General features: G+C 33.2%; 1 protein-coding gene across 2 annotated transcripts; it reads left to right on the forward strand.

Annotated features, from left to right (window-relative positions):
- The first annotated feature begins 972 nt into the window (after positions 1-972).
- Positions 973-13200, forward strand: LOC148622213 (nuclear receptor subfamily 2 group F member 1-B-like). Of its 2 annotated transcripts, none has more exons than XM_088571877.1 (4): positions 973-2190; positions 4041-4568; positions 5371-5421; positions 11192-13200. In XM_088571877.1, exons 1-4 carry the CDS (start codon positions 1698-1700, stop codon positions 11464-11466), a joined length of 1347 nt encoding a protein of 448 aa, XP_088428003.1. In that variant the 5' UTR covers positions 973-1697; the 3' UTR covers positions 11467-13200. The 2 variants fall into 2 exon arrangements, with proteins under 2 accessions (XP_088428003.1, XP_088428002.1); XM_088571876.1 differs by having other exon boundaries at positions 1264-2202.
- Positions 13201-18892: the final 5692 nt, after the last annotated feature.

Below are 18892 nucleotides of genomic sequence, written 5' to 3' on the forward strand. Positions count from 1 at the left end.
GTACATATATATGAACACAAAGTTACATTGAACTTATTTTATGATTTTAGAACTCATTATTGTTATAAAATCATTAACATATGAAGTCTGAGAATGGAGGCGGTTAATATAGATACAGTATGTAGTTCAGCATAAACATTTTGTGAAACCTTTTATAAAATACCAGTCAAGCTTGCAAAATGTTAAACCCAGGGTCTCCTTGTGCATAAAATCAATTCAAAACCATTGACATTTTGTAATTTGATATAGTTAAAATGCAGACAAAACGAATAACTTAGGTATATCAACTTCAATGAACAGGTATATTGAAGGAGACATTTCTTTGTAACAGGGTCAAGAAAATGTATTTTTTTTTAAATTGATAAAATAAGAGAAGTTCTTCTCTTTCATCGGGTGATCAATGGAGTGAAAAAATGTATTTTCTAATACACATTTGTCGTCAGTTCTACATTGCCTATGTTCTATAAATAAATATACAAGCGTTTTTATCAAATTGTGTACGTACAGGTGAGACATTCATCATTGACTATGTAACAACAATCTGTTACTATTAAATCTGTGACTTGAAATACATTTTGTATTGCATATTGAGAGATGCTGAATACAAGTTATTTCACAAATACATCTTTATTGAATCGATCACTAGCAATTTTTATTTCATAAAACCATCTAGTGCATTTCTTATGCAGCGTATACAGCGGTTATGCAGTTAAACAAGTTTTTACAGGGAGTGGGTAAGGTCATGGCCTCATTTGCTGTGTGTTACGCCATCTGACTTTTTCACTGCCTTGAAAAATAAACCACCGAGAAAAGTTTAAATTCTTTTCTCAGAAAAAAATCTTTAGTTACAGACATAATTAAATAAATCTGACACAAAAATACAAACACAATTAATTAGAGGGCCGTTGTTTACTGAAAGTGTCATACGATGTGTCGGTATAACTCGCTAGCAGACGACACTGATATGTGCAGTTTGTGGATAATATTATTCAATAACTATGTGACTTGTAGTTCTCCTCGTGTCGATAATTATATTCCCTCCTCCTAAACCTGCACGGATTGGACCAAAAACATTGATGACCTAGGGCAGATTACGAGTCGCAAGAAGTGTGCGCAGGAATACAATATAGATTATTGACAGGCGAGATGTGTATAATAAATGAAGCGATAGACCAATAGGAAAGGTAGTTGAAGTGCATCGGTTATGCCCTCCATGGTTGGGGGCTTTGACCAAACGACAGCAATGTGTCACTCACTAATACATTCCATGAACCTAAATGACACTACACTCCTTATATGGAACACAACCATTGAAAATCTTTAGTTTTAATGCAGAAGTCAGAGTTCAAACCATACGGAGTACTCCTTTAGGCCACCCACTCCATACAACAGTAGAGTTCGCGATTACTCCGCGTCCAAGTCACTAAGTGTTTCAATATCTGTACACTTTTAGACTCTGATTATATTTACGATCCGACACATGCCAAAAGGTTGCTTCCTGGACTGTTCTTAGAACAAATAATGATATTCAGTGGAGTACCAGGGAAATACTTGAGAGGATAACAATTCTTATTTTGGAACAAGTTGGAAATGACATAATCTTATAAAAGTTTAACAGTGTACCAATAGTATCATCTGGTGTGACGTAACCTTTGACTTCATACTGCACATTCTTTAATGCAACATAGTGTTAAGTAATGGCGTTGAGCGGAACACCTCCACATGTCGTGACGGCTTGGCCTAGGGATCCTACTGAAGATATGGGTCCAACAACCCCAACAGCAGCACAGACACCGGTCCAGACCGTACCAGCAGTACCATCAGCTATAACAGAATCATCAGCCCTAGTCCCAGCGACCCAGTCAGGACCTACAGCACCCCAGACGCAACAACCAACAACGAATGGTGCCATGTCGATCTCTAACGGTTCTACAACTACCAATGGCTCGTCAACTCCTGAAAACAAACAGCAACAAATAGAGTGTGTAGTTTGTGGTGACAAGAGTTCGGGAAAACATTATGGACAATTTACGTGTGAAGGATGCAAAAGTTTTTTCAAACGTTCAGTCCGCCGAAATTTAACGTATACATGTAGAGGAAACCGAAACTGTCCTATTGACCAACATCATCGGAACCAATGCCAGTATTGTCGTTTGAAAAAATGTTTGAAATCTGGCATGAGACGGGAAGGTAAGTTTGAAGGTAACTTTATTTTGGGGAAAATATTTTAAATACTGTGAAACAAAAATATTATACTTGGGACATTTTTTTTTTGTTGAAGTTATACACTGAATAAACTAATGACGGCATTATTCCGGTAATAATGCAATGTTCATTTGAATCTAATTCTAATTTTGTCTTGAAAACAGTGAATAAATGACTCAAGAATAAATTTATTTCACAGTGTATTGTTAAATTTATATTATAAAATTGTAAAAATATAAACCTGATGTACTTCATATATATATATATATATATATATATATATATATATATATATATATAATATTAAAAGGAAGAAATGTAGTAAACTCAATATTTATAATAATTTTGAGAGATTACAGTATGTTTCATCTCTATTCTAAGTATAATTGTATCCTCTTATCTGTATGTGTCATATGAAGAGGAAGTTAATGCATGTTATGTACATGTATAATTTGTAAACACATTTTACTGTGTGTTTCTGATATGGGATGTCCTGTAATTAATAAATTTTTACACATTCAAAATCTAATAAATAAAATAATTAATAATCCATAGATTCTGTGTACTTGCATGAACGACTTTCCATCTTAGAAATAAAATCACATTATTATTTACATTTGTATTGTTTAATTTAACATTTATTTCACATTTGCTTCATTTACCCCTGATTATCAATAATCACTCTTCCATCCCGCCACCCTCCTTTTATATAGCCCCATTAAAATACATCAATAATTTTTATCTGCAAAATTAGCATTTAATGATTTATTCTTTTTTATTTAAAGTTGTGCACCAGTTTTGTTAAGTGTTGTCATAGTTATGCAATCCCAGACAAGTCTATTTACATTTGTATAAGTTTTATTATACTTTTTATTTAAATATCGCTATTGACATTTTTTCGTCTGAGTGCGTGACGTTGTGACCTGTGATCGTTAATCTCGACCCAGACAAACCGAAAGCAGGTGTTTCCACATAGCGCTTTTACAAGGATGTCTTTTACCTATAGACATGTATACATATATGTTTCTTACTTATGAATATGAAAAAAAATCAAGTGCTATCAAGATAAATAATTCTACTGGTTTAGCACAAGAAGAAACTGAAAGTTGTTCTATTTTAATGAACACTTGACACACCGTAACCCTTAATGACCCCTTTATAACTTTTTAAATTTATATTTAACATCACAAGTCATTAAACATGACATGTCTGCTGTACACACACACACACACACACACACACACACACACATATATATATATATATATATATATATATATATATATATATATATATATATATGCATACAACTGCAGTTCTGTGCATTTATATTGCACCTTATGTGTAATTTTGCATGAGTCAGAGACCAAAACGTAACTGCTCCGATTTGACCTTTTACAATTTGATCATTGATCGCACCATGTAACAGTTGCTTAAACATTCTATTGTTAATTGCATTATATCAGAGCCGATATTTTGGTTGTTAATAAGAATAAAAAGTCATGATATTAAAAAAAATATATGTACAAATTACAGACATTTTTATAGTGTTTTTGGCAAAATAAATGGGACAATATAATTATATGTATGATATTTCCTATGCAATTTCTCCATATTTATATGTATTATATTTCCTATGCAATTTCTCTTTATTTATTTATTTTTCATTTATTTCATGAAACCAACTTAAATGTAAAGTTTCGTTTAATAAAATGGCATAATTAAAAAGTTATTTAACATATTAACCCATTACATTGTTATAATTTTATCATCTTTTTTGGAGTAAAAAAAATTTTACATATTCGACATAGAACCTTTTCGCTTGTCTTTTTCAGCTGTTCAGAGAGGAAGAATTCCTCCGACACAGCACCCCTTCCCAGGACAAATGGGGTACGAAAACGGTTTTCCATTGAATGGACACACGTATCTCTCCAGTTTTATATCTATGTTATTGAGGGCAGAACCTTACCCAACTTCACGGTATGGACAGTGTATGCAACCCAACAATATAATGGGAATTGAGAACATTTGTGAACTAGCGGCAAGACTTCTTTTCAGTGCTGTTGAATGGGCACGAAATATTCCATTTTTCCCTGACCTACAGATCACAGATCAAGTAGCGTTGCTCCGTTTGAGCTGGAGCGAACTGTTCGTATTAAATGCGGCACAGTGCTCGATGCCACTACATGTGGCTCCGTTATTAGCCGCAGCTGGACTCCATGCAAGTCCCATGGCTGCAGATAGAGTTGTAGCCTTTATGGACCACATACGTATTTTTCAAGAGCAGGTGGAGAAATTAAAGGCCCTCCATGTTGATTCCGCTGAGTATAGCTGTTTGAAGGCAATAGTGCTATTCAGTTCAGGTTAGTTGATTGGGCATTAAAATTATATATGATAAATTTTCAATTCTCTCAAGAGGCATTATGTATATCACAGAATTTATACCCCTCATTTGCTTTTGTTACTTTGTATGTATGATTTTAGTTACTTTATGTTCTTTGCTGTGTATATCTGTTTTCCATGTCTGGTCTTTGTCCCTGGATTGCATTCTTTTGATTACCGCTATAACCTTGGTTCCCTTGATTACTCCTTCAAAACCAAACAAAAAATTAGGGGTACTAGGTTCAAACCTGTTTTAGGCCTGACAAGTTTTAAAAATAAAACCTAAATTCATATATCTGGACAGACAGGATGAAGGCAGACAATATAAACTGGCACTTCATTAATCCACGTTAACCTAAACATTACAAATGTTAATGGTCTGTGGTCATTTAGGTGATTCAGACTATATTTCAAATGTAAACATGGGCCTTCCTCAAATAGGATGACAGGTTAAATTCGTCATTTGGAGATTTTGTCCTTTATAAATCCTTCACATTTTAATATGTTATCCATGTTAACATTAATTTGTATCTCTTCGTCAAATTTGCCCTAGGTTTCTTTCTACAAAAATATATTCACAAATCCAATTTCTATTTTATGATTTATTATAAATTTTGAATATTTTTATCATAACGGCTTGATGCTTTACAACTTCGCGTTTTAATTGTATTGTACTGTGGTGAAAGTCAACTAATAAAAATCAGTCTTAAAATCAAACAGATTATGAATTATTTCGAAAATGTCTCTTCATTATATGATTATAAAATCCTGTGTTTTTTGTAGATCGAAAACCAGAGCCAGTTCCGTCCCAGAGACATTCAATGAATGGCTACAGTAAGTATCTTTATTGTTGTAAACTGGTTATAAAGAAATTAGATTGTTGCATTTCAATATGAGACTGACCTGATTCAGTCTAAAAAAAATTTCTTTATTGAAGGAAACAATTTTTATATTCAATCCTTATTTATTTTCCAACTGAAATTTCCCTACGGGTTTCTCCCAATATATTGAGTACCCCATACCATGTGCATTGTGCAAGTTATAAATCAAAGAGTGTTTTCAAAGGTGTCACCCTTTATCAGAAATAATATTAGCATCAGACGGAAATAGTAAAGGGTTATACAAGGAAAAGTTTTAACTGTATTTAAAGTGGTGTCTAATTTCACCACCGACTTACGTAAATAAAGATAAAAATAAGTTGAACATTCTCACTGGTTAAAAATTCATTTCAGCTCCCCATGTCAAGTACTATATTACCAGATTAACTTAAAACTAATTGAACAAACATGCGTTCCTAAAGCAAGCCTTAAAAAACAGGAATCGCTATTGTTGAAAGCTGTATATTTAACTTATACCACAAAATGTCGCGATGCCATATTTAAACTCAAATGACTTTTAAATACATTATGAAGGCATTATAAACTATAAGATTTATATTAAAATGTATTTAATCTAACATGAGATATGAAGACTTCTAGTTCATTTATGTTATAAATTACAACATGCATAATATTGTATATTTCATATAGATTGACAGTCGTCTTAATAGCTAGAAACTAAAACTAAGAAAAGTGTTTAAAATTGTCGTTACTTGACATTTCTAAATTGTTAACTTAAGAGTAAGAATTATAGTAAAGGAGTATTGTAAGAATTTCCCACGGCGTTTACGCAGATACGACCTAGGTCTTGTTAACAAGAAATAAGATACTGTAGTTGTATCTGGTCCTTATCTGATAAAAACAGAGCAGAACTGTTGTCAGATAATTCTCCTAAAATAGAACACAATGTGAAAAATATATTTCCATAAAAACGTACGAATCATTTAATAAAACTTCAAAATGTTTAAGGCTTTATATTTTTCAAAAATAAACTCCCTCAAAGCTATATTTTCGAAATCAGAATTATGTTAGCTGATGATAAATTGTCGAATACAGTTGTCCACTTCATTTTCATCCGCCAATAGATTCTGGCTTTTTTAAAAATTGATCAGTTGGAGATTTAATTTGATTTAGATATTCTCGGTACATTTCATAGCTGTCCATCATAATAATAACTGTCAGTTTGCTGTGTTCGAGGTTTGAAATCAATTTTTGGATAATCATTGGATATTTATGTCAATTACACTCTATCCTTGACCAAGGGGGAATTACATGAATAGAAATTTCCGCCCATAAAAAAGAACAATAAATGATTAAAGATTTATATAAAAAGGGTGAAGTTTAAAAAAAAAATGTCCAAGTATGTGTTGCAGAAACCTATGTATTAATTGGTAGATAACAGGATAGATATTCTTTAAAAGACTTGTGGGAATAATGAAGAGGAAGAGTTTACTGGAAACATAGTGCGTTGTAAATCCTAAATAGCATTTAATAAACAACCATTGTTCAAGTAATCTGGGACCTGTTACATACGAATCCTTAACATCATAAAAAACTTCTTTTCGATCAGTTGTCGAACCTCTCTTGAATTTTCTCACCCTATAATGAAGTTCAACTACATAGTATGACTTTTGTTTTCTCCGACGTCGTCGAACTATGCATAACACTTGTCAGCGTAACATTCAATGTAATAAAACTTAGGCATAGAAAAGATATCGATGTAATATCTGTATATATAAAACATGTTATAATAAATAGGTTAAATATCGAGACGTTTTGACCTTAGAATGAGACGGATCGCCCTAAGTTAGTAACCTCTTGTGCAATATGTACAGCTTATAATTTTCAGACATATAGTGCAAATTGCTTTGAGGCACAGTTAGTTATTGGCATGGTTCCAGACATGCACAGAAATACATTGCCTCTTGATGATTACGTGAGCGGGATTATGTCAGAGTTGACAAGGAAGAAGGGTGCACTTAAGGTCAAGATGGCGAAGAAACCTTCCTCCTTTTACATCATAAGCAGCTACCATATGTTAAACGTATATAATTACCTAAACAAATTTCTAGAGTCTGTGTAATATTTCACACATGAAAAGACTTTCTATGAATGAAAACATTTGTTATTTCGTGAATCTTGATAATTTTTTCACCTTGAAAGATCAAGCTAGCCTTGTTTTGTAAGCCTACACCACTTTTTGTTTGAAAGAAGTATAAATACTTAGTTGACAAATTACTGTAGTTAGCTAAAAATAAGTTTCTTTATGTAAAATAGTTTTCATCGCCTAAATTTCGTGTCCAACTGTGAGGTGTCTAGATGAATCGGAGGTTAAATATTTGTATTACTAAACATATGTAATATTTTCCTGGCGGTATAAATATTCGACTAGGAGTGCTTGATAATTGCAGTAAATGCACCTACAGTTGAATATCTTTTATTATGCAGACATTAGACTGCACATTTAGATATGTGTATATGCAGTTTGTGAAGTGTTAAATAGGTCGACAATTTAAACATGAGATAAGTTACTGCATAGGGCTCTCAAGGGTAAACTCTACAAATTGTACAAATTAGATTGATAAAAAATGAAGTAGAATTAAGTTACAAGGATAATTTAGCTAATATAAAAAATAAAAGCATCTTAATGTTATTTCATTCTTCAACTTCTACATAAACAATTAATATTTGAAACCATAGGCATATTGAATGACTTAAACACCTGTATATAAAGACCTATTAAAATGAGTTGAATTATTTACGCTAATTACTGTGATGTACCAGTGAATATGGCACATGTAATGTCTAGAGTGAAAAGGGTTGTTGGATCGTATAATCGAGGAGACAGTTAATGTCATGCTCTTCAGCTTTTAATTAAAGATCGCAGTTTTTTCTGCAAAAAGGCAAAAGTTTTAAATATTATCACGGGAAATAATCCTAAACGCTTGTGTAATGAGCTATACAAGCATAAAACCACAACATGAACAAAGAAAACAAAATCATCAAATAAAAATTGGATATTATTCTGTAGAGAACTAATTCTAGTTGACACGACTTCAAATGATAATTTTATAACAATACACATTCTAGCCCTTATTTATTAAAAGAGAAATCAATATCTTTTCACATCAACTTGAGGGGTAGAAATGACAGAAAATGTCATCGTGTTACTAAATTCTAAAACAAGAGGAGGGGGTTCGTATAGTAACGTAAATTGCCACGAATGCAAAAGTTTGATACGTTCACACATAAATAATTGTAACTTCGAGACAATTTGAAAAGGCTCAGATAAATATCATACAATAATAATAGGTGGCTGAACCAACCTGGGTACTTTCGTAACGGATAACCTTGCAAAGTTTTTAGAACACCAAAATCACCAGTAATATTTATTTTAATTTTTTTTTATGCAAAAACAGATTTTTTTTACTTCGTGTGTCTATAAATGTGATAACAAATCTGATAATAATGCACACATTTTTTTTCTTTTTCAAAACTTCCCTTTCGGTTTATGTATAAAATCTAAAAAGTGCTAGTGTTTATACAGTACATATCTTTTAAAACCCAAGATATACAAATGTGAACATTGGTCTTAACTTTCGTAAAATGCTTATATATATCTCAAAATTTAGACTATTCATAGTATTTATATTAGTACAAAAAGATAAACAGCTTCTTTATACTCTAGAATTTTTCCTTGATATCGAACTATGCCCTAACCCCACACATACAGTACTATCGATAAAGATGCTCTGACACTTTTTAACTGCATGCTGTTTCACAACATTTTATTGTTACGTATACTAATGGCATATTACCCAAAATCAATTATACTACATAGGTTGTATTTACCTTAGCTTTGCGTTTGACATGTTTTATGTTATTAGCAGAAACTTTTAAATGAGCATTAACATGTAACACATGCGGCATACTTAATATTAAAGATTGACTTTTTGCACAACCACGTTATAAAACACCCATCTATTCTCAGCCATAAATAGCCCTAAATGAATCGCATTAGTTAAAACATAAAATTAATGGCATCATTTAACACAAATCATAAAAATCTTGATCAAAGCTAAGTTCAAGTTTTAAATGCTAAAGGTACAGTAAGAGGCCATACATGGAATTATTTTCGCGTCAAATAAGATTGATCAAGTTGTTGCTCCAACTATCGATCCCGACCTCAGTTTCCTTCAAAAAGAAATGTTTCACAATTTTGTGACAATATTTGGTGAGTGGTTTTGTTATGTTATACCGGTTATTATCAGATTATTGGGAAACAAGTTAAAGTCAACTGTACAAATTACATCAGAATCAAAAGATAAGACCGACCACAAAGGGAGTTAATTACAAAATTTATCCTCCAACACTGTTGACGGATGCCGCTCTTGTTTCAGATGATAAACTAACAATCAGGTGCCCGATCGACAGTGTCAACATACATTGTGTAATCCGACCGCGTGTCAAAATGGCACTGTTCGTTTGCTGTGCAATTTCCTCTCAATGTCGGTAAATTTTATTTATTGATAATTAAACTAATCAATTGTCAATTTCTTGTACTGATTACAAATCGTGAATTGATTGTAACACGATAATATTCTCAGAACTTAACGGCAGTTTAAAATGAATTAATTTTTCATGATGACGGGGAAAATTAGAAGTCAATATGTATTTTGGAGGTGGTGTTTTCTTCTTTTATTTTGCCAATGAAACATCCTACAAGTAACGTATTACATTTACAGCCTGAATTCCGAAGCCAAAAACTCAATTGTCAATTAAACGATGGTTATTCAGACTTTGATCATGGCAGAACGTTATTATCTGTTTTTGAGGATAGTGTAAAAGTTGTTTCTGTCTTTTATCTGCTTTGCAAGGCAGAAACATTAACGAAATTGCCCATGACTCGCCCCAAATACAGGCCACCACTTGGGTATTAAATGGCGGCTGATCTTTTTCACAAAAGTTTCCACGTCGTTAACTCTAAGGTAATGTTATGCTTGCAAAGATCAGATTTAAATTCAAAAGAATATCGTTCACAGATGCGTTTTGGGTCACGCCTTCTGCTTTACTAGTTGTGCACCCCGTGCCCAGACTGATAATTTCGTCATAACTGATAATACATATAGAATAAGAAGGGTGTATCACCAATATCCTTTAATTACTAGTATAATATTGACTATTCAATACATGTGCATAGAAATGTCTTTTAAACGACTACTATGATGTACATATTTTGAATAAGCTCCTTTGTATGAGTCGCTATTCAACCCGTAGATGTTGGGTTGCAAGAAATAATGACCTTATACAAAATACTATAATCATACAATTGAATTTTGGCACTAGCTGTGTAACCTTTTATACGGTGCATATCTTGTTTAAATGTGCCTGTGTTTGTAATTCATTGCGAGGTTGTTGTCTCATTGACATTTGCCTCATTATAATTTGCTCCTTTTACCGTGACACATTTTCCATAATGCATGAATAAAGGAGAAACAAATTTTGTTAAGAACTACGAAGAAATACAAATGTCATCAAATACAAACTTTTTTGTGGCGGAAGAGAGTATTAAAACAAAAAGAAAACTACTTATTGGTTTTATGTATGATAAAATGTTAAAAGAACTAAATATATGTAGATATCAAACTCGAGGAAAGTTAAATCAATGTTGACCTTTGAGCTGTTTATTGGACAAATGATTTTAATATTTGTCTTTATTTCTTTAGATACTTGTGGACTCACTGACATGAACCACGTTGAAAGTATTCAAGAGAAATCACAATGTGCACTGGAAGAGTACGTCAGGAGTCAGTACCCTAATCAGCCAACTAGATTTGGAAAGCTCCTTCTCCGGTTGCCATCGCTACGGACAGTCAGCTCACAGGTTATAGAGCAGCTGTTTTTCGTACGACTTGTTGGGAAGACTCCCATAGAGACTCTAATCAGAGATATGCTCCTGAGTGGTGGGTCTTTCAACTGGCCATATATGCCCCTTCAGTGACTATAACAACTAATAGGTGCTGATGATGAACCATGAAATTACCCCGTGACGCCTTTTGTTTGTAATGGACATTTATGGTCATAATTTTAAATATGTAAGTTGTTTTGTAACATTGTAATATATACATGAGATTCATGGACTGGGCTAACCCGGTCACATTTTGTTGATGATTTGATTTTTTTGTGGGTTCATGGTTCAAAGGTCAACACAAGCAACCCAACCTAGTCTTTCTGTCAAAAGAAATGTTGTTACCATTTTCAGTTGTTTAATGACTATAATCTTTTTTTTTTTTAAAGTTCAACACGACTATAGTTTATTGTTGATTTTAATTGTTTTTGGTTTAACCCTATAAGATGGTTTTGTGTTTTTTTATATTAATGCATAATGATTTTATGATTTAGATATAATAATTCCAAAACAAATACGCATATATGGCAAGTTGTCTTGTGAAAAAAATACAACATGAGGGCAACGTACAAACAAGTGGGCAGCAACAGTGCTTCCTATATATATTTATTGCTTTTGTTTATTCAGTATCCACTTTGCATTACTATTTTGCTACATCATTTTTATTTGTTTCCATATAATTTTTATAACTTTATTTTAGTGCTATCATTTAGTGACATTATTTAACCGAGAACTACACACAAGTTCTAAAAACTGAGTGTTGAAAAAACATGCAGGCAGCTTGACAAGCATGCACGTTGCAAAACTACACATTTCACATTATGTAATCATTCATTGTATATTAGGTTGTAAACCAGATCCTTCTTCGTTTCTATGAAAAGCCAAATTGATCTCGACAACATACGATCCAACAGAAAGTTCATGAAGTATGTAAATAATGTAAATATGACACATCTACAGATTACTGAAAGAACGTGGTCAATTTATGACCACTTTCAATTCAGTTCCAATCAGGACATCGGTGTAAATAAAACAGATGAAGTTGGCTTTTTATAGGATAGAATAGGGTTCGCAAGACTATTTGGATCATAGTCAATCCGAGGTTAGTGTTGCGATGTTATTAGTCTCTCCGTCATAGGCTTGTAGATTTTTTTCTTTGCGGCTAAAATATGAGACGAGAAATTAAACAAGCCGTTTATTTTTGTATTCATGTGCGTCTATGTGTCTTTTGTTATGTTTGTTAGTTTTTTGGTTCAAAACCAACTCTGTTTGTGTGCAAGGCACCGGATTGAAATCCGGACTGTAAAAACCTAATACAGTTTATTCAGTGAGCAACGTATGTGTTGTAGTGTTAATACACACATATTTGTTCGCTTAATAAACAGTTACGCTGTGTCTTTAGTGTTATGTTGGTAATTGGTTTAATTAACTTGCTGTTCAAGTAGCTTTTCCATCAAGTTTACGTATACATTTACATAAAAACAAGATCAATATAGAATGAAGTTGCCATATTTGCACTAAGGACATAGCAAACTCATACAGTCGAATTAGTTGTAGAGAGTCGAGACATTGCTCCGACAAGGTAGTTTATAAATGCATTCCAAGAATTGACATTATAAGAACGGCTTAAAGCTGTCGAAAAGTTGTGTTCACCAGACAAGTTAAAGCCAAAGTGGTTACGTCCCTTGTTTAGGCAATGATTCTTTGTTATTAAGGTTCCTATGTGTTTGCTATGTGTGACATTATTGTCTATTTAGTGTTGTGGAGGTGTCGCAGACACCACAATTTATCCATTGCTTAAAATCTAATTAAAGTGTTGTAAACATACTATTTTGTATTTATCAGTAAGCCTTACTTCTTGTATACATTCTTCAAGAGTATTTGTCATGATATCTACTAGAAACTTCTGATTTATTTGGAGATCTGAAACAACTGCAATACTGCAACTTATATCATTACATGAGTCTATAACAGCTCTGTTAGATTTGACTATTTTATGTGAAATGATAAACTTGACAATATTTTGTCTTGCGACACAACGAAGCTCAAAAACCCACATATTTCGGAATCAGAAACGACATTCTGGTTTCCCTGGTTTCCCTGGTTTCCACAAGTTTGCCATTTGGTCTTTAAGATGCGGTTACCAACCACAAACCACAATATAATGGATGTTGATGGACCCGTGAACAATGTTCAATATTAAAGAAAAAACATTTCCAACAAAAGAATATAATTTGATGAAAAGTATTCAGTAACGACTCTTTTCCAGATACATTGTACATTTAGACATAATTAACGACAAACCATGTTCCACAAAATCAACAATCTCATATTTTTATTTTGATATATATATATATATAACCCTTGAGGAACATCTCTCATCGGTAAAAAAAAACTATTTTCTTTTGGTAGACAGATGGTCATTTTTGTCCAATACAATTACCACAGTTTCTAAAGGGGAAACTGATTTAATTATTCAATTTCTTTTTTCCTCTTTATTCATAAGATCATAATTAGTTGGCTTAAGTGACAAAAATAACTTTATGTTTTGTACTCATTATTATATGAACAAAAAAGACTGAAATTAAAACGTTAGGGAGGGAATTTGTCCGTATATGGTTGTCAGACACAATGGAAACAGAAATAGTATCTTCCGATAAAAGAAAACAAAAATGAAGAATGAAGATGAAACACATACCCGGAGTTTGTTAAAACTTAGTAATATGAAAAAAAATTGCTTAAATCATAATATACTGGTGCGGACTAAGAAATATCAATTGACTAAGGACTGAAAAGTCCTTATATAAAGTAGAAAAATACTTGTGTGTTTTGAAAGATATCTGCTACAGATGTGTCTATGCCATCAGATAAATATTACTCAATCCAGTATTCGTTTAAACTTGCTATATTTATATGCTTTAGCTATTAAAATTCAGTGTGACTGGACAGAAAGTTAGATTTTGTTTTTATCCTCTTAGCATTTCGCAAAGTCCCTCATCCTGATCCTCATGCTTTCTATCCAGATCAAGTACCTCGACCAATATCTACAAGGCCATCAGTTCGTATTGTTTATATTGCCACCACATGCACATCTTATGTAATGGGACACATATGTTGAAAAAAGATTCATTGATTTACATAACAACCACCGATAATATTAACGAACATGTTCAATATTCTCTGTCACACCTATTTACAATGAGGACAGTCGGTCAAGTATTGATGTAACTGAGTGATCTTACGAATGGTTCAGTAATTGTCTCTACTTTCTAGAGTTATGAACCAGGATGTCTTTCCAAGTTATATGTCTTTAGTTGCATTGAACAGCATTAAGCACATAAGTGCAGAAAGATTAAGGAAACAAATATAAAGGTTTCATGAATGTCATGAAGGCAATATTAAACCATACCAACACACCTGAAAGTTAACCACAAGTTGTTTAAGGAGATTAATCTACAACTCTTTATGAGAAATGCGAGTTATGTAATAGATGTTCGAACATGTTTCTCGTCTTAGCCAAAGAAATTATTACACAGTATGGTGTATAGTCTAATTTATGTTTTTAATGTCACTGGTTGAAATCTACGAAACACCTCTGTAAAACAGGACTATCTCGCGCACAGTACTTGAATCACTTATCACACAATCTAAATATTCTTTAATCTGGTTATAACATCTAATTTTTGCATTAATGGGGGCTTTCAAAGGGTTACCATGCAGTCAAAATGTCATTATCAGCACGCACATATGTAACACTAAAGAGTATACGAAGAAATAATTTAATGGTGAAACCTATAAAATTCAAATGTAATGCATGAAGAGATATTTAGTGGTTTAGAATTGTTATGTCATACTAACATATGGTGCATTCATCAGCTCGATCTCGACACGAGGGGCGTTCAAGAGGGCAATGGTGTCTGGGTAAAACATGCCATTAATATTTTACAACTGTGATTGACTGCAATTCAAATTGTTCAATATATAACTATAATATCAGCTAGCTTAACCCCGTTAACTTGAAATGCTACAAATTTGGATTACGCACTGAATTATTAGGTTATCTCCCTTTGGTGCCTCGTAGCTTCCTTATATCATTTAGTCAACACATTGTAAGACCTATGTGCACATCATGCGTAACCTTTGCATATATATTTAACCTGTGGGAAAATTAAAAAGAGTAAAGTTGTAAAGCTTGTTGAACCGCTTACATTATACACTTTTAACATGTTACTGGGGTACATCAAGGGAAAGTTTTATACAAATAAGACTTAAAAAATAGGGAAAGATAATGGATGTTTTGCACCTTTTAAATATCATTTATAGTGCATAGTACCATGTTGCTAGAAGTATTAATAACTATTGTGCTAACATGTATAATGATCGAGTCGCATCACAATACATTATATGGTAGCTTTGGATAATCAAACAGGTGTTAGTAAAAAGCTCAACTTATGAAGTGATTTCTCATTTAATCAAAGTATAACATGAACATTTTGAGATAACAGGTATTTTGGCAGGTAGCATTAATTCGTTTAAGGTGAGAAGTATTCTGCTAAATATATGTCAGAATGTATTGCACTTAATTGTTTACGTATTTATTGCTAAAAGCAAGAGTTAATGGTTTATTTGCGACTTTTAAGGGAATCATTCAAGTTATATTAATACTTTATTGATACAGTTTATAAATAGAACTTATGAGATGTTTAATCTTTGTTGTGGTAAACCCCAAATAAACGACTTGATGATAATATTTGAACTTCACAGTGAATTACCTAAACATTTCTCTAAAGCTCGTCCTCAAGATTGGGAGAATTAAAATATTGTACAGATGTAGGAAAATGACAATGATCTTGTACTGTTCCTATCTATGGAATTCAAATAAAACTACCAATTAAAGACACCAGCTCAGAAACAGTTGTCGTTCCATAATTAGTCTGAATTGACCAGCTCTATTTTAATGGTACAAATGTATTACTTGATCCACTTTTTTCGTGGTAGATATACATTTTATGGGATTATCGGGATGTAGTCCGGCACACATTTCGTTTTGGTCACTTGACGTGATTCCATTAGGCCTATGTAGTATAGTTTGTTTTTTCGTATATTTTAGAGAAATAGTGTGAAAATGCCTGCAATGAAAGCCTTACTAAACTGACGAATTATTTAGACGAATTTAAGAAGTATATTCACATTTTCTGATCCCAATTAAAGAGGCAGGTGAACCAGGTCTAAGATGCAAGTGCGTCTAAGTAACTAGGTCGCGCTTTTGGGTACTAAACCGTGTTGAATTCTAAGAGTACATCGTGCATACATCAAGATACATACCATTAATGCACCGACACCATAAATGGAATAGAACACTAGAAAATCTTATTTAAGATATTTTAAAACACGAACTCAATGTAAGTACACCAGTACGCAGAAAACTGATGTTTAATGCGTCCATATCCCTTCATTGCACTACTAAATTCAGAAAAAAAAACGATTGGATGAGCTTATGAAAAAAATGCAAATTGATAAAAAAGTGAAAGCCGAATGAAAACATAAAAAAAACACAACGCAACAGAGCCGGCTAATGGACAACATACAACCATGAGGCAACAGAGACAACCAAAGGACGAGATACAACAACATGACATCAGAGACGACCAAAAACAACAACAACAACAAGTCAACTGAGACGACCAAATGACAACACACAGCAAGTCAACAAAGGTAGCAAAATGATAAAATACATCAACAAGACAACAGACTGGGATAAAGCAGAAGATGCAACACATAGGGCAAACGAGACAGCAAAAGGACAACATACAACCACAAAGCAAACGAAACATCAACAGAACAACATACAACCAGACAGCAACAGGGACAGCAAAAGGACAACATACAACTACATTGCAACAGAGACAGCAAAAGGACAACATACAACTACATTGCATGAAGAGAACATACAGCCACAGAGCAACATGGACAGTCAAATTAGAACATACATCACGAGCCAACATACATGGTAAACGGAGAATGTACAACTCCAGGGCAACGTAGTCAGCCAAAGAAGATTGAATATATAACCACAAATTTATAGAGACAGCCAAAGTACATCATACAATCACAAGTTAACAGAACAGTCAAAGAAGAAAGGAGAACATACAACCACAATTCAACAGAGACAGTCAAATAAAAACATAAGTCAATGGACAACATGCAACCACGAGGAAACAGAAACAGCCAAAGTAGAATATACAACTACAAGACAAAAGAGACAGCCATATGAGACTGAACTTACAACCACAAAGCCAAGGGGATTACCAAAGAACATAACTATAAGGCAACAAGACAACGAAAGGACAACATACAACCTCAAGTCAATAGAGGCGACCAAACGATAACATACAACCGCAAGTCAACAAAGACGAACAAAGGCCAACATACAACAACCAGTCAACAGAGGCGACCAATCGACAATATACAGAGGACAACATACAACCAGAAGGCAAAAGAGACAGTCAAACGAAAACAAGCAAAAAGAAGTCAACAGAAACAGCCAAATTAAAACATAAAACCGCAACATTATAGAGAAGGCAAAAGGAGAACATACAACAAGAAGGCAACAGAGACGACTAAAGGACAACATACAACCACAAGTCAACAGAGACAACCAAAAGACAACATACAACCACAAGTCAACAGAGGTAGCCGAAGGATAATAAACATCCACGAGCCAAGAGAGACGAACAAAGGAAAACATACAGCCACAAGTCTACAGAGACGAACAAAGGACAACATACAACCACCAGTCAACAGAGGCGACCAAACGACAACATACAGCCACAAGTCAACAAAGAAGAACAAAGGACAACATACAACCACCAGTCAACAGAGGCGACCAGACGACAACATACAACCACAATTCAACAGAGACAACTAAAGGACAACATACAACCAGAAAGCAACAGAGACAAACAAAGGACAATATAATTCCATAAGTAAAATCTACAGCAAACATAGATCGTTGCGACAGTAAAAGCTACTTGTAAGCAGTACATGTTTTTCTACTCTATGAAACTGATTTATATATATATTTATTCAAACTAGGGGGTTCAAACTGTCATATAAAAGACTTTCTTAAAAAGGTTGTATTAAATCCCATAAAAGGATGAAGTTTATAAATGTCCTAGCCAGAGTATACCATAGGACTCATTATTATTCCGACGGCAAAGCAAAAAAATTAGATCATCTGACATCTACACTACCAACCATTTCAAAAAGAATGAAAGCCATATTCTCGAATTTACTAAAACTTTTAGTGGTTCACATACCCAATTTGTGCAAATCGCAACAATTAGAAATTAATCGTCTGAAATCGTTTTCCACCATGCATAAATCTTGCAGAATATGGGAGAACTACCCAATTTCATTGTATCCTTGCTATTGTGCAGTGTTATAATCTCAGAAATCTAAACTACTCTGATAAAAATCTAATATATGTACAAAGGTAAACTTCTTTAAAGGACCAAAC

The sequence above is a fragment of the Perna viridis genome, chromosome 3, assembly GCF_037379345.1.
Source record: "Perna viridis isolate PV_CMFRI_1.1 ecotype Kerala chromosome 3, ASM3737934v1, whole genome shotgun sequence".
Taxonomy (NCBI): domain Eukaryota; kingdom Metazoa; phylum Mollusca; class Bivalvia; order Mytilida; family Mytilidae; genus Perna; species Perna viridis.